Genomic DNA, 22839 nt, shown 5'->3' on the forward strand with positions numbered 1-22839 from the left:
CACAAACTTTTTTTTCTATTAATACCTTATCTATTTTGAAGCAAAAACATGGTCATTCGCATTTTTCCCTGACCTACCTGAAGCAATCTGAGGACAGGGAGTAGGGGGTGGGAAAGTTGGGATCAAAACAGGCATACATGAAACTTGCTATTCCCTATATTAAGAAGGTGGGTAATTATATAAAAAGTTTCCCAGGGGGGAATAAGGTGGAATCAGAATCATCAATGCCCACGCAATGAGGTAGTCTTCCTAGTAGTAGTGATTCTGTCACACAGAAAATAAGCTCAGAAAGAGGTTCTTGGCCTAATTTGCCCAACACTGTATTTCCAGGGCCTAGAACAACAAATATTTGTTGAATGAATGATGGAATAAATAGATGGTAATTACCTTGGACACCCTTTAACACAAGTTGCCATATTAACATTAAGAGTTCTGGGTGTACTGAAGGGACAACCACTGAAGGTTTATACACTGAAGATATTTAAGAGAATGGTACCAAGGGTAGGATCAGGGATTTTTTATGACAAATGGTTCTCTGACAGTGGCCACTTGTCAAAGCAGATTTAAGTAAAAAACCTCTTAAATTTATGAATGAAATGACAAGTGGGCTCTCTTTTAAAATCATACTTTGAAGAGTAGAGAAGAGAGGAAAGGGAAAAATAGCAGGAATATAGATGAAATAAAACTGGACACTGATAATTTTTGAAACTAGGTACATGGGAGCCATTATACTCTTCTCTCTACTCTTTTTAAGTGTCTGAAATTTTCTATAATAAAAATCCATCCACTTTAGAGCTTGCCATCATAAATATTTACATGGCTTGATGTGGAGCTGTAATCTAATCTTATTTGATACTTCTATAATATGTAGACTATGAAAATTTTTAAAAGATTTATTTTCATGTCAAAAAATTACTCTTAGCTCTAGTATAATATGATTAGCATGTGAATAATATTAGGTTTTAAGTTATATTAGGGAAATCTGAGGAACTATGCATATGATAATTTTATTGAAAGCCAAAATGGTCCTCAGCACATCTTTATACTCACTTGGACAAGGGCTGAGGAAGTCAAGGAGTGTTATTGGAAAAGTGATCAAGTAATGAAGGTATACCCAAATAATCCACCTGCTGCCAGCCAGCCATGAAAAGACTTACTTGAGTCCTCTAGTCAGGTGATGGAATTTATCAGTTTATAACGTTTTCATGTTATTCTCATTGCTTAATCATGTGCCACATTTATTTGTCATATAAAATTATTCTTAGATTCTGGCTTAACAAGCCTTTAATGATTTTACATTTCTTTAGTTCCTTAACAAGGGATAAATAAATTTCCCTGCTTCTTCAGAGGACTTTTTCACAGGTCTTTTTTTCAGCTCAATAATTTGCAACTCCATAAATAAACATTAGTCTAATATGTATTAGGTAATTAATGTAAAATGAATTTGAATTCTTAATTTACTTTTAGGCATCATCAATAATGATGTGATTTATGCAAATTAGAGTCCATGAAACAGACTAAATATGGTGATTTTTCTACCCTAAACCCCATGCTTTCCTGCTTAAAGGATAGTTTGTGATTGATTTGTGAATGTTTAGCATGAAAGCTTAATGAAAACAGGTATATATAACAGGGTCCTGGAGGCCAGGAGTCATCTCTCCACAAGTACCTTTTTCATTTTCTCATAGCACCTTATAATTCTGTTGCCTAATTCCTTTCTTACAACTATTACCACTACTATTACCATGTAGCCTAACTAAAGTAAATGAGTCTAATCTTTAATAGTGTTAATCTGGAATTTTAAAGTCATACTGTTATTGAATTAAGAAAATGTGATATGATATCAGTATTTCTAGTACCAAGGCCAAAACATCTTTAATGTAACAGAACAAGGTTAAATTAAGTGAGCCCTTCACTTGAAATTGTACTTGAATTCCAGTACTCATATAGTATATTGTAGTTTCCAGCTGAACCCCAAATTCAACTACTTACAAGAAAAGAAGTTTACAATTCAAGTGTTATCAGAAGAGGAAATCTAATTTTGACCTTGAGTTAAACTGATGCCAATGGGACCTTATGGGTTTTTTTATTTTATAAGCTATAATTGCAAATACAGTTCTCTCCATCTGAAAAAGTATTCCACCCTGAAATTTTCAAACAAAAATAGTTTGCAGAAACATTGGCAAAACCCATCTTCAAAGGAAACTAACTCATTTGAATTACAAGGAGAGGAAGGAAAGAGATGGTAGATATTTTTAAAGGGATTATAGTTTCAATATTTTGGGCACATGATATCTAATTCCTATTTTTTAAGCATTTCTTATCTAAAACTTAAAAGTAGTTTAGTAATTTAAATTCACTCAATTTGTAAATAAGGTAAAAATAACATGAATGTGTCTAGTAGGATAATTTCTTTAACAGAAAAAAATAGTAATGTAAAAAGCCTTTCTTCGAATATTAATTAGAAACAAAGGTGCCATCAGTAAATGTCATAAAATGCTAAACTATATGTAGGCTATTATTATGGTGCTAATAAGGACAGAGTAATGAAATCCAGTTACCAAGTATTTTGGCTGGTTATTTTTATCAGAATATTTGATAGTATAACTCCAACTAAGTTTAACTCCAATAAATAATGCTGGTTGTCCCCCAAACTGTTTATTATGGATGTCTATAGGTTAAATTTAAAACATGACTAGCTTTGAGATTAACTGACTTGTCAACCTTTGCCACAACTATTAGCTAATATTCAACCTAAGACATATTAGATTTCCAGTTTGAAGAAGTTAGTATAATATTTTAGTGGGTAAGAGGTTTAGGGTTGGAAATTAGTATTAAATAGAACTGCCATCCCTTCTTACTCATTACAGCAGGTTCCTAGTCTTTACATTGTTCTTCCCATTCCTAGTAGACAGATAACTCTTTTCTTTCATGTATTTGTTTTTAATTCTCACATGCAACTACTTTTGATTCTAGTTAATACTGAATATGGACTTTCATCACCAAAACCAACTTTGACCAAGGTAGCACAGAGTACCTACCAAATTACTTTCAGAATGTTCTTAGTTTACATTTGAATTAAACACATAAAACACTGCAGTGATAGTTACAGTAATGAAAATAGGAGACACTTGAATCATTGAGACTATCTAAATATTGGACTGAGGTCATAATAGTTCATTTATCTGTTAAATGGCCATCTTCAAGTTAAAGAGGAAGTTCAGAGGTTCTTGTTTATTTCTAGGAAGAAATACTTAAATTCAATAAAAACAAAGGAGCTGGAAAAGATTCAGAGAAACAGGAATAGCTTCTGTCTTAAGACAGGCTAAAATGATAGGTTTAGAAAGGTAAAGCCATTTCCCAATGTGATAACCAAAAAAAGCTACCACCACAAAGAAAAAGACTAACCAAATGAAAAACAAAATCAATCAGAAAAAAGAGAGAGAGAGAGATAAAGATGGCTTTCAGAATCATTGCTGCAATGGTGGTTGCAAATATCCAAGGAGTCAATACAACATGGAGTACATTTCTACCCTGTTACAATTGGGGAATAACTTTTTTTTAAAGGTGCAATCTCCCTCAAATGTTCTGCAGCCCTTCTCCAGGAAAAGAGTATTTAATGAATATATGTTGATAATTTTTAAAATATGAAAGGTTCAGATAACTGAAACTAGATTTTAGAATAATAGAATTAGGAGATACCCTCTGAAGTTCAGAGGAACATATTCCAAGTAAAATGCAAAGATGTGGTGTATAGGGAAAATAAATGGTATTAATGAAAAATTTAAAATTTAGTGGATAAGATTTCTACCTTTGATCATTAGGGAGTAGTGGGGAGTTAGAGATGTTCTTGTTAGATCCCTAAACTGTGCAGGATGACATTATTCAAATCATCCCTTGGTGCCACTCTTAGAAGTAGATTATTAGGAAGGGCATGATCCAACCCAGCAGGACAATTCATTGACTCTTAATCTTTTAACCTGTAAAGGAAATTAAAGAATACCTAGTCCAACTCCTTCACTTTACATATTTGGGAAGTGAGGGCCAGAGAAGTTGCTCCAAAGTACTCAATATTGAGTAATCAGGGATAACTTTATGGTCACTCAAAAATGTTATTACTCGGGAAGTGGATTTGGCTCAACTGATAGAGAATCTGCCTACCATATGGGAGGTCCAGGGTTCAAACCCAGGGCCTCCTGACCCGTGTGGTGAGCTGGCCCACGCGCAGTGCTGATGCACACACGGAGTGCCGTGCCACACAGGGGTGCACCCTGCAGGGAGAGCCGCCCTGCACAAAAAAAGCACAGCTTGCCCAGGAGTGGCACCGCACACACGGAGAGCTGACACAGCAAGATGACGCAACAAAAAAAGACAGAGATTCCCAGTGCTGATGACAAGAATGCAGGCAGATGCAGAAGAACACACAGTGAATGGACACAGAGAACAGACAACAGTGTAGGGTGGGGGGAGGGAGAGAAATAAAAATAAATTTAAAAGAAATGTATTACTAATAGCTTTGATTGTCTTCCTTGTAGGGGTAATGTGGGTCAAACAGAGCTAAATGCCATTAAAATATTATTTCTAGTTTTTAGATCTCACCTGACCCACATGTCCATGTTCCATTTTAAACCACACAGGCAAGCAAAGGAGTCTGTTGTCCTGTAATATAAAATAATTACTTTGTGGTCAAAACAACTATGGGAATATTCTTGCAGGAAAAGTTTTCTTTCTAAAGCATTGCCAAAGTAATGGTGCATTATCTAAAAAACGAAGAATAAATATCCAGTAACCACAGGTTGAATCCAGTTGGTAATTCTTGATGTTTCTGTTTGAAGAGATGGGGCAAAGGAGACAATCAAGGAGCAGAATTTTTTTTTCATTATGGCTGTGCAAAGTTTATCTCATGAAGAAGAGAAGAAGATTGTGTATTGGAATGAGAAAAACAAATAAATATGATCAATTAAATATTTTTTCTATGAAACAATATTTTATCTATATCTATTAGTAGATATGTCTCAACCATATCACTAATTCCAAGCAGTGACTATGTACTGCCCTTGACATTTGATGTTCCTGGAATTTTGTGATGAATATTTCTTTCAAGTCCAGAAGGTAAAATATAGGTATTTTAAAATGAGGAAGAAACTTCAAATCTACTTTGTTTTACATCATTTTCTTTCTATTTTAATGTCCTTTTAGAATTAGAATAGTGGTATATCAGATACACATTTAGGCTAAATGCCAAATGGCTAAGTTTAGATCAATATTTGTCAGGGGCTGAAGCTAGATATCATCATTGACTGAGCTTCCTGCATATAAGAAGAAATGTGAAATATAATTGCAATTATATTTTTATAACAAAAAATATTAGTGATAAAATTTTAATAGTTTGACATGGTACAGGAACAAATATTAATCATATTGTTAATCTATTTTCCTATTTCTCAATTTAACAACTTAAAGATTTTTGTTTTCAGCTTCCACAATCTTCTTTAATTTTGCAACACTTTACCCTTTCAATACATCCACTGATATTTAAGCACATACGGAAATTTTCATTCCAAGTTATGTCTCTAGGTACAAAATAAATATTCAAATATTAAGCAATACATTAGAATTATCTTCTTTGTTGGCATTATGCCCCTGCTGTGCTAACTGTATTACCTGCATGAGGCAGATATGATGATAATGATGTAGGATGTGGCCATTTGACATTCCGAAGGTCAAAAGTGAAGCTGTAGGTGAAGCAAAACAGTAAATCTTGGCAAAATAACAAGGTTGAAGTCTCACTTCATTATATCCCTAAGTTAAGAGTTTGGTAGGGCATTTCAATAAGCAAACAATGTCCTATTTTAGAGTTTCTCTATTCTTTTTTTGGAGGAACTACTAGACATTTTAAACTGAAATAATGAATTCCTCTAAGATCCACAAGATGGTGCTACAAAGTGGCATATAGAAAATTTTTAAAAACAAGTCTTTAAGGAGCAAATTTTTAGGCAGTGTCAAATAATTACCATTTAATAGCATCAGCTACAAAAATGCTATTTTAAAAAGCTGACATTAAATCAAACCAGTTGAAATAAGGAGTGGCATACCTTTGCTCATAATGTTGCTTTTTTATTACTCTATCCTGTAAATTATACATGTTTTTTTCTGTTTTTGAGCTCAGGTTTTAAGAATATTTTAAGAGAAAACTAATAATTGAACTTGGATCTCAGCAAAGCCAAGTCATAATGAAAAGAGCACAGGACTGAAACAGAAGTTCTAGAGTTCTAATTCCTGTCTTCCACCCAAATAGCTACATCCAGCAATGCTTCCTTCTCTCTATTCCAGGGGTTCTTAACTAAGGACAATTCCTCACTCCTTCCATAGCCCCCACCCTGGGATATTTGGTAAAGTCTGGAGATATTACTGGTTGTCTCAGCTGGGTGCTACTGGCATCTCGTGGATAGAGGCCAAGAATGCTACTAAATATCCTACAATACACAAGACATTGCCCCACAACAAAGAATTATCCAGCCCAAGATATAAATAGTACCAAAGTTGAGAAACGTCATCTATTTATTCACTCCCTTCTTGATTGGTTTGTTTGTTCTTTAATTCATTCAAACATTCTTTCAATTATGCATGTATTTTTCCATCATCCATCATCCATTAATTCATCCCTTCAACAAATTTTACAAAGGACCTACCATGAATGAAGCCTGGACTAAATCCTAGAGAAAAAAAGAAAAGAATTATCCTATTCCCATTCAATCTAACAGGGGAGAAAGATCCACAATGAAATGATTAACAATAATATGATTTGATCAGTGTTTCAGTGGTAAGTAAAAGATGTTCTGTGAAACCAGAAAAGAGCATAATGAATTCTGGGGAAGAAGAGAGAATTCTGGAAGATTTCACAGAGGGGGAGGGCATTTTTTGTAGGGGGTTCAGAGGATGAAATTCTTAGGAAAGCACGAACAGAACCAGAGACACAGAGCAGTACCAAATATATTTAGTGAGCGGTGAACTGTTAGGGTATGAGACAAAAGTGAGGAGGAGGGTGAGGAAAAGGCAAAGGAGAAGACACTAAAAAACAGAATGTGGCCATACTGGGAAGGGCCTTGCACTTCACCTTCCAGGCATTTAAATTTTGAAATAGAAGAGTAATATTAGACTTAAGGCAGTAATTTATCCCCTTTAGGCCTGTGTTTCACACTCAAAGTGTTTGATGAGATAAACTTCAGATTTTCTTTTAGCTTTAGAACTATGGTTTGTAAAAAAAAAAAAAGAAAATCTTAAATATTTGTATATTATAAGATCTATATCTCAACTATTGATAAAAATTACAATATCTATAAAGAAAATATTTTTCTTTTATAAATAAAAATTACATTGTCATATTTATTTTCATTATAATGAACAATTGTATCATACATTCCTGTTAGTACATTTGGTGTTTGTTTTAAGGCAGGACATACATGAGAAGATTAAGTTATTCTGCAAAATACACAGAATGTTCCAATTGGTTTATTACTTCAATAACAAATTTAGATTGCACCCAGGAAAACAATTTTAAGTTTTTTCCTTAACCTTTTCTACTATTTGTACTAAGTGTTAGAAAATCTAATTAGATTCAAATTGTTTAACATATGCTTTATAATTTGAATAGTTATTTCAAAAGTGTTTGTGTTTGAGGGAAAAAAACCTTGGAATACTGTTTATTTCTTACATTAATAAAGAAGAAACCCAAAGATGAAGCAATTGTGTGAATTTTGAGTAAAATTTGTAGCAACTAAGTGAATATGTGATATAATTTGATTCTGATATACAAAATGTACTTACATTATTTATTTTTCATTACATATTTTTATATTTGTATTTTTAATTCAGTTTTAAAATATGGATACTGAAACCACTGCTAGGTAATTCTGTAGTGTCATTCAGAATTTATGCTCACTGATCAAAATATGACATTAAATAAAAGTAAAAAAATTGGGGAGGGTACAGAAAAGTGGGTTTCATATCTAAATAAAATATAGAAAATCCCAAATCTCCCATAAAGAAACATTTTGCCATCCTTTTGCCCAAAATAGAGAAATGAATATATTGATGCTAAAAGTGACAGAGGCACTGGGAAGGGCAGGGCTATATTATAGTCTTTGGAATAGGTTAATGATACAGTAACTAAGCCTCTTTCATCCTTGCCTGTTGTCTGAACCATAATTGTCTTCTATATTTGATTGCATCTTTTTGAATCCTTCCTGCTCCTTCCCAAAAATCTTTATCCTTCTGGTTTCTGTACCACATTTCCTCAACTATTAATTAAAATCTTTGGTGGATCATTTTAGATTTGAATACCCATCCATATTTATTTTCCTCCACAGAAATTCTTATTTAAAACCTATCCAATAATTTAAAAAGTAAAGCAGCTTTTGCACAGTTCTTGCCTTACAACATCATAAATCTCATTTCAGGACAGATGATTACTCTTCAAAAAATGAGAACTTTGTATGATATTATAAACAAGGTTTTTTGCCCCTAAAAAGTGCTAGAACAAGTCAGTGGTTTTCAAAGATACCTTAGGGTTCAAGGAGAGGCCATGGCAAAAGCAGTAGGGGAGAGATACAGCCCTTTCTTGCCCCCTCAGCCTGTCAGAAGCTCTGCTTCCATCTCTGGTGCCTATTTGGTTCACACATCAGACATCATTTGAACAAAGAGTTATAATGAAGTGCCAGGTGATGTCTAAGTTTCCTTCTGACCTACAGTTTTATGAATTTTTACTTTCAAATCTTTCTCCACAAACACAGAACTTCAAGCTAAACATGTTGAATAATAACTAAGAGGCACGAAGTAGAAGAAAATATTAAAAGCAACACCATCACCAAGAAATTCATCTCTCCCAAGTCTCCCTAAGAAATCAGACATTTTCTATCTAAATGTAATAAAAAGGTACATTTTAAAAAGTTAAATCCTTTCACACACTGAGATACACAAAGACACAAAACTAGCAGGAAAACCTTTAGTTTGAGTATCCTGAAGAGACCAAGCTTAGAGAGCTGCCCAAGAGCAGAATTTGGTTCTGCCCAGAGGGGGGCCTTTCCCAAGCAAGGGACACCTGTGAATGCATGTCTGCATTGGGACATGCAAGCACTACATTAGTGCTTCTGCACAGGGGCTCTGTAAATCCTGAGCTTTCACAAAGGTTACCCTCTTGGCATCAGTAAGAGTTGACTTTAATTTGCATATACATAGATACATCACACATCAATACAGAAGCACCCACAAGTGTACTGAGCATGGCTGGCCACTACGGACTATCACAAGATGTGTCATCTCTCTTAGTGAATGTTGGCAGGCACCACCCATTAGTTGGAATTTTTAAGAAAATATTAACTGATAAAACCTCATAATAAAAATTCATGCTACTTAGGAGAAAGTGTCTTTAAACATTTCTAGAATTTTTCTGAATAAAATACATTTTAAGAATTCTAATAGTTTTAGAAGTAATCTTACTGTATTCATATAAATTATAGAAATTTTCAGTGAAAATTTAGTCTATTTTATGAATTGTTTTTCATCAGCTTTAGAGAGAAGCTCTAGGAAACACTTCATTTCATTCAATGCCTAAGTTCTATAATAAAGGAAAGCACAACTGAATGCTCACATGGAAGGTATACGCATGGAAATTATACAAAGGCAGAGAATAAATTAAGGGTTGAGTGGATCAGACATTGAATTTTTGGCTAACTACATGAGATATTCCGGCCTTGAGTGAATAGAATGCATAACAAGTGATTCCAATTTAAGCTAATAATTCAGTTTAAAATATACTTACATTCTAATTTACTATGTCATGATAAAGAGATCAGCAACAAAGAAGAGTCCATATTGTTTAAATGGAAAACAATTTCCAAAATATTAAGGTGCAAAATAAATAGTTAATTCTGGAAATTTTGTGGGTCTTTTTTTTCCCTCCTTCATTAAGATAAAAATGGCTAAAGAACATTTTACATAATTAAGGCACATATGTATGGGCAGTAGAGGTGTTTTTGTAACTTCTGTAACTTCTTCCTAGACATCGAGCTCCTTTTATTCATTTAAAATCAAGAACATAGCATCTGCCTTCCAAACTAAAAATGGAAGCAGTGAAACCTATTTGCTATTTTTTAAATTGACCAATAGAATACCTATTTCATAATATCAATGATACAAAATATTTAAAACTCAAGTAATTAAAAACACTTCCTTCACTTAACTTGTCCTAGAATGACTTTTTTTGATCCCTTAGTTATCAGACCCCATTTATATGAAATAAAATCTTTTCATGTTCCACGAGGAGGGACTAAGGTGGAATGAAATCTGACACTGTGCAAACAATATAGTGAAATTGAAATCTTGAAAGAAAAAAATGGCATTAGGAATTAGACTTGAACTTTTCTAAAAGAAATTCTCCAGTCATATTTTCCTGAACACAGGTAAATGCTAGAATGTGAAAAGAGTAAACAGATTCACAGTATTAATTAAAATGTTCATTAAACCATCATTTCATACCAAACTAAAGAAAGAAGTTGTTGACGTGGGAAAAGTGGAGGGTGTGGGGAGTGGGGCTTATGGGAACCTCCGATATTTTTTATGTAACATTTTGTGTGATCTATGTATCTTTTAAAAATAAATAAAAACAAAAAACCTGCATCATTTCAAAACTGATTCTTTTGCTTGTTCAAATAAGGGTTTGTCTTTTTTTGAGATAAGTTAGCCAAGTCTCCTGTAGATAGAAGTCTAGGAAACTCTTGAACAGACTAAATATGTATCCACTAAGCCAGAGATTTCTACCCTTGACATTTCTGGTTCTGCTGCCCTTTAGGAGGGTAGAAGAGAGGATGCTGGCAGGGCAGAGTGGCAATTAGAAACAGACTGGCAAAAAGGGGAATGCAATCAAAGGCCAGCGGTTGGGGTGAGGAGAGTGAGGCCGAGTCAGGCAAGTGCAGGGGCAGATCCTGCCTTTATTTAAAATTTTAATATTTTATTAAGTATGGCTATTTTTGCATTATGATTTAAAAAATATATATATATTTATAGCACTACAGAGTTTTCTGGGCCCCAGGTGAGTGCTTCACCCTGGTCCCAGCTCTGGTCAACCAGCACCTGGGCTCTGGGGAGCCACGCTAGATGGCAGCCTCTCCCTTTTACTCTCCTCAGCTCAGCCAGGCCAAGAAAGATTCTAAGAAGGACCTAAGTTCTCCTTGTTTGCAAAAATAAAAACAGAATGTATAGAAAAGTGTTCTCTTCATCTAACAGAGAACCAATGTGAGTGTTAGGAAATAGTAGTTGTCACTGATAGAACTGACACTTGGGAGTTTTTAATCTGTTCTCTATTCCAGTGCTTATTTGTTTCTGGGCAAGAACCTTAACAAACAAAAGAACTAATACACTGAAGGTTGGCTTAGCCAGAGAAACCAAGGGTCAGAATAATATACTAACTCAAAAAGCACAAAAATATCCCCCCCAAAGAATGCTGAGTTAAATGAGAGACTTGATATACATACATTATAAATGTGACAAAAGGATCTTTTAAATGGACTGGCAGACTAACATGTGGTATAGCTAAAATAACACCAATGGTACCTTCCCACTTTTAAAGAGAGCACAATGATATATCAATCTTGTTGCTAAAGGTCTTATTGTATTTGGATACCTGTCTCCTTGTCTCTTCCAAGAGATCTTTACAGTCTGCAGGCAAGGGGTAGATGCTGCGCTCCACAAGGAACACTGGAGTCCTGTTTTCTCTCCATTTGTATTTGAAGGGACTACTAGGTACTGATGCTTTCAGAAACACCGTCTTTTTTAATGCCCCCAGCAGCCTTTGTAAGAGATATTTTCAAGGAAAGGATTGGAAGACATGGGAAGAAGCTTTAGTTCTGGCAGTTGCTTACAGCTAGAACCATAATGCCCTTTAGTGTCCCATTTCTCTAAAGGGCTGTGACAAGACCGGATGTAATGTTACTAGGCTGTCTTCTATTTTACCAAGTTGTCTTGCCATAGGATTGTTTGTAAAGGTGAAATTCGGGGGCTTCATGCCCATTGTTCTTCCACAGAAGGAACCTCTGGACACAGTACTTTTTTGCAATGGAACCTAACGCTATAGGCAACAAAGGCTCTCAAAAGGCAAAGAGGAGGGACATCAATCTGGTCACAAAACTCTTAAAATTACATAGTGAATAATGACATCAGATGGGTATTAGTCTTTAGGAATTAACATCCGTATATATCTTTTCATGTATTTCTATGTAGATTCAGTATTAAAAATACCTAAATACATATTTAATTCCAAAGGATTTAAACTGATAAGCCAACCTCTAAGGGACTGATTCTTGCAACTAAAACACAGACACCTCTGGGGTGAAATGTGGCAACAGTTTGACAGGCATAGCAGTAGCTTAGGCCAGAAAGGATTTATCCAATTAAAATTATGGGATGAATTTTGGCTGGCAGAATGTAATTACCAGCCTTGGAATGGATCCAGGATCCTGAGGTTAACACCCCTCCTCTTGCCAACAACCCTCCTACCTGCCAACACTCCGAGATGGAGAAGGCTGGATCTGACATAATCGCACATAATACTGTTGTGACATCTAAGTACAATGATGATGATGTGAGAAGCATCATGAACCTGATTTTTTTTAACACTCATTATGTTACTTATTTTTATGCCACATTAGGCTAGAAACCAAATGTCCACATAAATGTTAATTTCCTCAAATCTGTGTTTTAAAATTATAATTAGAAAATAAAAAATAGATCTAAAAATTAATTTATTCTGTCAAAGTAGTTATTTACTGATTATTTCATTTCAGGAATGTAACTGGATCAAAATGGTGACATTTAATCCTTGTTACATAAAAAAGCATTTCCTGATTTTTTGGAAGAGAAATGTGTTCTCAGGGTTCACCGGCCTAGAAAACAGGGAAATGCTTAATGCCTGGTTCACATTCGTTGCAGGTTTGACTAAATGGGTCTATGCAAGTGCTGCTTTTGTCCTGAGCTGGGTTCAGTTTATATTCACAGGCACTCGCGGGCAGTGGATCTCTCAGGAAAGAAATTACCCGAGGGGTTTGTGTGCGCGTCCCTCGACAAAAGCAGAGAAAAGAGCCCCCTGCTGGTGTATGATCAACGCGTAAAGACCTAATCATTAGATTCTAATGCCTTTTGAAAAAGTCGTTTATTTACGAGAACTGTGGAGATTCCCGAGGTAAAGAGATGACGAAAGGCAATTCTGACAGTAACATTAACCTTTCAAGGACGCTGAGCACGTGGTGTCCAGCTCGAGGAGAGAAAGGCAGAGGAGGCTCTGCGGTGGACGCTCAGGGTGGAGCGCGCCCCAGGGCGCCCGGGAGGCGGAGCCGGCAGCGGAGACAGCGCGCCGGTCACGGGCGGCGACTTCGACTCGGCGGTCGTTTGGCCCGGCCGCCCCTCGGCGCTCTGGTCGGTTCCAATTCCAAACAGCGGAACTGCTGCGGCCGCTGGCTCCGAAGCCGGGCCCAGGGCAGCGCGGCCACGCGGCAGCCCCTCGCCCCCGGGAAGGAGCGCTCGCCCCGCGCCCGGGCGCTGCCCACGCAGCTAGCCTTGTGGAGGGAGGCCCGGGGGTCCCTGGGAGCCCGGCGAATAAACTAAAAGCAGGGCAGCGAAGCAGCAAGGATTCCGGCCACACTGAGGTTACCCTTCGGCCCACGTGGCCCTGCGAAACCCCACACCGGATCCGAGCCCCGGACGGCTCTGGGGGTCCTGGCGATGGGGCTCTAGCCCCGGGCCCGCCGTCGGCCTCCCGCCGAGCCTCCTCGCAGCCTCGAAAGGGCCCGTGGTTGCGTGCGCAGGCAGGTGACTCGGCGGAAGCGTGGCGGACGTAAGCCGCAGTGGCCCTAACGAGTTCCTCCGCGGGGCTGGGGTGAGGGGGTGGAGGCGAGGGTTTTTGGTTTGATCGCCGGAAGTAATCGAAACTGAAGGGATGGGCGGGCTAGCATCTTCCAAACCGCAGTGTTTGGGGGGCCTTCATTTTGGGTCACTTTCTTAAAGGAGGAGGAAAAGAGAAACTTACCCTTCTTATTAACAAACCTGATTGCTCTCCAAATGCCTGGTACTGCCGCTCATTTCAGCTTGCTGTGGAGGTAGATTTTTCTAACACCATCTTTGTGTGATTTAGCTGTCCACAGGGAATCAAAATGTGGAATGAGAGGATGAAACTAATCCTTTCTTTTGCACTGTTAGGGGTTGCCATAAACACCATTTGTTAAAAAGCATAATTATGTTGGGAAAGTGCCTGATGAGACAATTAAGCTACATAAACACATTGAAAACAAATGAAAACCAGAAGACGCCCACACCCCTTGTGTAAAGCAATTTTTTGTTTACATAGAAACGAGAGTGGTCTGAGCTGCTTTATTACGACAATGCTATTAATGTCTAGAACAATCTGATGATCATATCTTTATGAATTTTCAGTTACAAGGTGATGTCACGATACGAAAGCCCTCCTGCAAACCTGAACTATCCAGGAAGCCCTGTACACATCCAGGTTAAGATGCTTAGGCCGACAAACACTCTGAGTGAAGAGAGGTCAGCTAATATATTCATTGAGCACACCATTATTTACACCAGAGCATGTTTAGCTTAAAGTCACAAGCTTAGATTATCTCAGAGTTGGACACCAATTTACCCCAATAGGCCCAGAACACAGAACTTTACCCGGAACAAAATAACCCCCATCAAATACTTGTTGAATGAATTTGTTAGGGCTACGTTCATTTTTAACTATGATAATTTAAAATTTATGATGCCTGATCTTGAAAAGGGAGATTATTTTCTTATTATGTTGTGATATTTTAATTCCTTAAGATCATAATATCATTTGAGGTATGGAAAGGTAAGTCCAAAAATGCTATTTCAGAGTACCAAGAAGAGTCAAAACTACCTCGGAAACTTGTATAATTAACCCATTTTCAACAAGAGGATCAGTAAATTTTTCTGTTCAAGGTACAGAGTCCCATGAAAAGATTTTAAACTGATTTTGAAACTTTGGAGCTCAAAGTACAAGAGGAATTTGGTCAGTCAAATATTTATCATTTAAAGTCCCCAAGTCAGTCCCTTTTATTTGTTTATAAAATGTTCGGGCCATGACCTGTTGCCACAAGTGTAGTTTTTCTAAAAATCAATGTATTAAATAATCACCCTCATTCCCCTTTTATGCATTTCCCCAGTAGGTATCTTAAGGAAAGGGCCATGCCTTTTTGCTAAATAGCAAAGACTCTGGCAAAGAGAGAAATTGGGAAGGCTATGCTTAAAACTAGATAGCATACTTAATGAAGAAGTTTCATTTACAGGACAGAATTCAGGCTGAGAAATTTGCCAGATATTTTCAAGTGTTGTTACTATGTTCCTATGTTATGCATGCATGACTACACACACGTGGTAGTGTCAATCTGAGGATTTTATCCTTTAGGTGTTCTCTAGAAATGAAGTAGTCAATGAAGTGTTCATATTACAGCCTACTTTCCAAAAAACTATGATTTTTAAAAATGTGTTTGGTTAATGAATGTAAAAATATGAATGTTGCTATAAAGAGTGGAATAAAGGCTCATTTTTCTCTTCTAGAAAAATCACCATGTCTTCCTCCAGACTGGGGCTCAGTTTGGCTGCCTGTTTACTAAACATTTCAGAAGCCAGAAGAAAATGTGTTGTTGAGAACATAGCAAAAGCAGCGCTCCTTGGAGAAAATGGTAGGAGCAAGACAATAGAAGCACATAGTATAGTGTTTTGGTAATAATTTTTGTACTCTGTAGATAGTATCTGTCGAACGCTTGTCTTTCTTTCATCCTTGATGTTTCCTCCTTGTTCTTGGGCTGTTATAACTTCTTCTGCCTGACTGCAGGATTCTGTGATAGAGAGCTCAGTTACTGAGATACTGAAATGTGCACATGTGCTCATTTCCAAATGCATGCATGCTCTCAGCAGTACAGTTTTTCCTATTTGAGTGTGAGTCTCCGAGATGTACATTGTTCAGGGTCTTGACAGAATCCTGAGGAGTTTATGTTTTTACATGGAGGTGTAATGTTTGTCCTCATGATCATTCTATTTGATCATTAATAGAATGAGCATAATCATATATTATCATATAATATGGTTTTTATTTGGCAGGCTGAATAAAAAGTAAACTTGCCAAATATCAACTATTTTTCAAAGCCCTCCTGCCAGCAAAAGCCCATACTATCATTACAGTGTTACTATTTCTTTTCCATTTTCTCTGTGAAAGGACTGCTAGACGATTGCATTTAAGTGATGTGAGTCAGATTACTCAGCAATTCAGACACAGAAGACTGGAACTCAAGTCTCCCTACTCCCTGGGCCGGTATTTACTCTAAGAGATGCTGCTCTCTACCTTTTTGTTGATATGTTCATGTAGTGACACAATTTCTAAGATACCACTTGTACATCCACACAGACACACACAAACCACTGTATTTACACACTTATTTAAATAGAAATGCTTTGTTATTAAATCAACAGTTTTTGGCAACAAGCGAGCGCTAGAGTCACAACTCTAAAGCATTTTATAGTACATTTTAAATTCTAATTGTCATTTTTGATTTGGTTAAAGCTTCCCATGGAAAGGGAGTGTTTCTCAGAACCCATTTCAATAAGCACATTTAAGTTAGTGTCTTGCAACTTTGCAGGAGCTGGAAATATCTATGAAAATTTCTGATAATTGCTGACAAGAAAACGCCTTTGGAGTCTGTACGAAGCTGTGCTTTTGCATTCTCTGTGCAGGAAGAATTCGCTTGGGCTCCTCATTGTCAGAAACAGTATCCCTAATGGGATTGGGTTACCTGTCTCTGTGATTAAGTGGATGTGCAGAGACATTTGTGGAAGTCACACACTGATGGACGCCTGGGCCTCAACTCACAGTTTTTATCAGCTTATTGGTGGCAGCGGCTCAAATGGAATTATAGCTATTATACTCCATTACAAATACCAAACAATTTACTTCTGCTGAGATTCATACTGATAGCTCCTCCTGCCAGCAATAATTCTTTTTCTATATGCATGCTTAAGAAATTGCAGGAGAAAGTGTTTTATTCTTTCAGCATTTGATTCAATTGAATCATATGAAACTGAGAATAAAAGCTTTTCAGGAGATTGGAGATGGAAAAAAAAAAGCTTATCTTTCTTCCTCCAGGAGCTAAAGAATGTTGAAAAACGGTATAAAATTGGAGGTTGTGTGATGTTGTTCTTGCTTCCTCTTTTATAGTTTTAAAATGGAGGGAAGGTAGCACTAGTTAAGAAAATGAACCTGTTATTTTACAAATATTTTAAAGGCATTTATTTTTAAGTGAGTGGAAAAAACTGTATAAATGATACTTTTTTTTTTTTCTAATTAAGCAATGTGAGAACATTTAAATGCCCTGAGAAAGTCTTTGGTAAAAGAACCTTATACATTAGTTATACATTTTTGGACTATCACCAGGGCAGGGCTCGATAAGATGCTCATTTGGCTATGAGTGTGAGCGACACATATGTTTATCTTCACACATTATTAAAATTAATTGTGTAGGGCTGCTGTAAGCCCCATATTTCCTTGGTGTAGCTTGTTTTTCCTTTCCTCTGAAAAGATTAATTGTTAAGCTGCCAGGGGACAGAGAGACAAGGTATAATAAATGGCATAACTTAAGATTTAATTACTGCCTCAAAACCTTTGTCCTTTACTTTGAATTTGCTTTTGAAGGCTTAAGGGAGACTTTTAAGGAGCCTGAACTAGGCTTGTAAACTTCAAAAATAACTTTGGGGTTGTGAGTGGCTGCCAAACAAGGGTATGGCAGCTTTCTCCTCCAGGTTACACATTCAAGTGTGTCAAAGCCACTGAAACCTGGAAGTCGTTAGCATCTGAAAGCTGTTGGTGGCCTCTGAATAGGAGATGGTGGAGTCAGAGTTAGACCACTTTCTAAGGGACAGGTGCATTCATCCCAGAAACCTCTACCGTGGCACTAATTGGCCTAACCTAGTTTTTCCAGATGTCGGCTTTTGACCCAGTCCGTTTGATTTCTGGGTTGTGGAAGGAAGAATGGACAAGGCCCGGGAAATGAGATTGATAAGAAAGAGAATTTAGAGTAATGTGATTTGCAATTGAAAAAGGAGGCTACCATCTTAGACTGAGTTAAGAGAACTTTGGTAGCTTCAAACTCAGTAGCAAGTCCAAGAGGAGGTCTCTCAGAAACACCAAAGACTGTCTGAGCTGGGCCTTCTATGTTACATAGTAAGATGCTGTAAGAAGTAGACATTCCTGTGCACAGATTTTATGCTGAGCCACTGTCACTTCCAAGGGTCACACACCAGAACTTTTCTGTTAAAATATATTTAATTATAGCAGAAGAAAGAAGGTATTAAAGTTTCATCATAAAAACATGTTTTGCCCTTATGTGTTGTGTCCTTTCCAGGGCAGAAACATCCGGAAGTATCAGTGCTCAATATATTTTCTGACCAAGACTATAACCGTTCAGTCATTACTATAGCAGCTTCTGTTGATACTTTGGGTAAGAATTCAGTTTCTTTCTTTACGTGTGTCTTTTTTGATGAACAGTAGGCTTCAGGTAGACCTGAATATTTTTTAATCATTGATTTCCTGTGCAAATCTGAAGACTTCCCTCCATTAAGTAGAGTCTAGCACAAAACTGCATTTCATCACTTTTCTGAACATGCACATTTCAAATATTTCCCATTTCCACCTTATTAAAACAAAGTTTGGGGTTCAAGATTTCATAACAGTCTCCTGCAGGAGAAGATCACATTTCTTTGTAGTTAAGAAAAGCATTTTCAAGTCTTAAATTGTAAAGTCATAGTATTAAAGTCAATCTTGAGTTCACTTTTAAGTTGACATGGGAAGAAACAAGCTAATAAGGAGTTGTGTTTTGGGTTGGGAGACAAAATCTTGAGCTGGGCTATGGGTTGAAATGAAATGGGGATGTCATAAGGTTTAGTAGGACAACTCGAATTTGAAGAATTATAATTATTTGAACAAAAATCCTGTGTTTTAATATTGTTTATGAAGGTTCAGAATTTCCAAATAAACTTGAGTTCAACTTTAAAAAATGTGTTTGCTTTGAGAGCAAAGCTTTGACTGATAACTCCCAGCAAGCATAAGCAGATAATCTTTTTTTTTTTTTAAAGATTTATTTCTCTCCCCTTCCCGCCCCCCCCCCCCCACCCCAGTTGTCTGTTCTCTGTGTCTGTTTGCTGTGGCTTCTTTGTCTGCTTCTGTTGTTGTCAGCGGCACGGGAATCTGTGTTTCTTTTTGTTGCATCATCTTGTTGTGTCAGCTCTCCGTGTGTGCAGCACCATTCCGGGGCAGGCTGCACTTTCCTTCGCGCTGGGTGGCTCTCCTTATGGGACGCACTCCTTGCGTGTGGGGCTCCCCTACACGGGGGACACCCCTGTGTTGCAGGGCACTCCTTGTTGCGCGCATCAGCACTGCTCAGGGGCCAGCTGCACAGGGGTCAAGGAGGCCTGGGTTTGAACCGCAGACCTCCCTTGTGGTAGACGGATGCCCTAACCACTGGGCCACGTCCGCTGTCAAGACAGATAATCTTGAATGTTAATCATAAGCTAAGATGTAAGATCTGCTTCTTTGTTGTTGTTGTTGATATCTATTAGTAAAATGGTGTCATGTTACACTGCTAATGAAAACTAGAGTAATAATATAAAACACTAAGGTGTCTATAATATGTTCTTTGGATGTAGTAATTCAATAAAAACCAAATTGCTGGACAAGAACAAAACTAAACTAAATATTTGCTTTTAAAAAGTTATGTCTGTATGCAAATTTTAATAAAATTTTTCACAGAACATTTTTTAAATATCAAGGAATTTTATCACATTAATTTGATGAAATAAAAAAATAAGTATCTGATCATAAAAGATTACAAAGTTGAGTGATTCCTCCCCTTTTAGGAGTAAAGAGCTAGAAGAAATGTGGAGTTTTATAATGATGGGGAGGTTGGGCAAGGGAAAATGTCATTGCATTTTTTATATTGCACTGTTTTTTATCAAATAACAGTATTATATACTGGTTGCAAAAGAAAAGTGACTAGTGGCATGACGACTTCTTTAGATGAGTTGAAAGTTTAATGATTGTTTTTTACAATTTTGCATTTTTAAGGCTGCTCTGTTCTTGCTCCAGTCAATCGATATGGAGGTTCAAGAGGGAATCCATCCTTGCCTGGGAGCAGTGGACCTTATTCCCATTCACCCTCTCTCTGGCATAGGAGTGGAAGAGTGTGGATCTGTGGCCAGAAGTAAGAGAAAGTTTGGGGTTGTGTGTTATTCCTTAATGTAAACTGTTTTTATAAACCAGAACAGCACGTAACGATATATTCACTCCTAAACTCCCTCAGAGAAGTAGATCTTTAAGAATTGTATCAATGGTAAGCTTTTGTGGATTGCACAGTCTCATTGTATCGTTGTAACTCATCCTTCCAGTTTCCACCCCATGACATTATGTAACACTAAATGCTGCGGAATGTTCCCCCCACCACCCAAATCAATAATTTAGTCCCTTAGAAGTTCACAATAGATAATGAGGAAACAACAGTAGCTTCTAATGAGTTCCTTAGACTCTTCCGGGCAGAACAATGGTGTGTTTTGCCCATCTGTGTCCTATTTTCTTGAGCAGGAGTAATGATGAGGTTGAAAAACCACTTAAATGTTAACTCCTACCCCTTTTCCTCTGATTTTCTTTTTCCCTTATGTGCAGCTCTCTCTTTTATTTAGAGCCGAACTGTCACATGCTTGATTTTTAGCTCCAGGAGTAAGTTTAATTTGGAAAATTTGAGCTATGTCACTTGAGGTGTTTGTTTGTTTGGTTGGTTTTTGTTTTTATTTGGAGGTACTGGAGATTGAACCCAGGACCTTGTACATGGAAAGCAGGAGTTCAAAGCACTGAGCAACACCCACTTCCCTTGAGGTGTTTTTGAATTTGGCAAATTGGGAGAAAAGAAGGCCCTTTTGCCTGAATTGTATAGCTGCATCACAGTTAATTATGCTATGCAAAGGCATATAACTTTTGGGGAAAAGTCCACCTTAGGATAATTGCCTTCTTCTCTGTATGACCTCAGAAATCCCTCTATGATGTTGCCTTATTTTTATTTACTAATGCATTGTCTAACATTTGGGATATAGCTTTAGACTTTAGCTGAGCTACACCAAGCACTAGAAATAGTAAATGAGACTTGTTTGTGAAGAAGTACCTCACTGCCTGTGCTGCATTTTAATGTGACCTGACAGTTGAGAGTCATCTTCCGGAGAAATCTTGGCCCCAAATTTGCTATACTTTTAGTCCAAGAAAGAGTTAAAATTCAGCATGGGGAAAATATGTTTCAACAAAATGAAGAGTTCAGAATTGCCCAGAACAGAAAAATGATTTAAATTGTCTTCTAAACAAGTATAGACAGTGACATTAAATCTCAAATTAGGTAAAACATGAAGTTCTTCATTACATCAGGACTGGTCCACCCAGATGTTCATCCTGTGCAGAAGATAGTTGAGAATCTCAGAGTCTGGACACAGTATTTTTCCTCGGCCTTTTGCTTCATTGGCAGCTACTGTACCTCATGATTTAAACATGGACATTTCTAATTAAATGAGAGCTCAGCTGCATTCTTGAACTAATTTATAACATTTGATTTGAAATGTAATAGCTTCAATCTTCATCTGATTAAAAACAGTCATATACTGTACATGGTTACTATTTTGATGCTCCAACATGCAGTTTTTATTTTTACATTCCCCTTTCTACACAGCTGTTCCTCTAATATCATCCAATTTTTTTTAAGTTTTTTTTTTTTTTTTTTTTTCCGTAACAACATGCTCAGGCATTCTTATGAGGCAAACTATTCAAATTCTAGGATCCTGCAGTTCTCAGAACAGTGAAGGGATATTTTTCACTAGAGTAAACCTTTCCCAGGGAAACTAACTTCAACATAATAATTTAACTAGTTTTCTTTGGGGAAAAAAAAGGCAATGGAAATACTCCACTAACATAAAAGACAGTTAATATGATATATGTATATTCATGCATGCTTTGTATGCAAAAGTTCTGAATAGTATATTTCAAAACATTTTGATATCAGCTATAAGCTTGCTTATACCTTAAGAAAGGTGTTTTTAAAATGGGGTCTAAAATTGGTGTTCAGGGAATTTATAAATACTGTCAAAACTATTTTGCAGACAGAAACCAGACACAAAATACTGCATATTGTTTGACTCCATGTATATAAAATGTAAATATAAATAAATTTATAGAGATGGAATTAGATTAGTAGATATGAAAAAAACTGTTTGCAAATTTGTATACATGTACATTAATGTGTACACATGCAAAACTTTGCATATAATTTTAGTTTAAGAACTCCAAGAATGAAAGCAACAGTTTGCAGATGCCCAGAAGTGAGGGAAGCCTGAGCTTGAGGACCTACAAAGGATTTCAGTGTGCCTGGCTGGAACTTAGAAATGTGGCAGAGCGGGGAAAACATTCCTGGGAATGTTAAGAATGAAGCTCAAGGAGTAATCAGAGGCCAGATTATGAAGTCATATACGCCAGGTTAAGGAGTCAAAGTGTATCCTAAAGGAAATGGGCATCCATTGAAGAATTTTAAGCAAGATTTGCTTTTAGAAATATCACTCTGCATACATGACAGAGAATGGAAAGGATGCAGGCAGATCAGTTGAGAAAGACATGTAAATAAGATAATAGAAAAGGGAAAGAATGGAGATAATTGATAGGATATTGTAAGGCCAAGGATAAAGCCAGTGGTA

The 22839-nt window shown here is 36.8% G+C and overlaps 1 protein-coding gene across 1 annotated transcript in view; it reads left to right on the plus strand.

The window, feature by feature from the left end:
* The first annotated feature begins 14009 nt into the window (after window positions 1-14009).
* Window positions 14010-22839, plus strand: part of FTCDNL1 (formiminotransferase cyclodeaminase N-terminal like) — a 32079-nt gene continuing 23249 nt past the window's right edge. The window contains exons 1-4 of the mRNA XM_071216205.1: window positions 14010-14147; window positions 15631-15755; window positions 18468-18574; window positions 20186-20321. Of these exons, the coding sequence (XP_071072306.1) occupies window positions 14110-14147; window positions 15631-15755; window positions 18468-18574; window positions 20186-20321 (406 nt within the window). The 5' untranslated portion in view covers window positions 14010-14109. The remainder of the gene's footprint in view (window positions 14148-15630; window positions 15756-18467; window positions 18575-20185; window positions 20322-22839) is intronic.

Source organism: Dasypus novemcinctus, chromosome 7 (assembly GCF_030445035.2).
Source record: "Dasypus novemcinctus isolate mDasNov1 chromosome 7, mDasNov1.1.hap2, whole genome shotgun sequence".
NCBI lineage: Eukaryota > Metazoa > Chordata > Mammalia > Cingulata > Dasypodidae > Dasypus > Dasypus novemcinctus.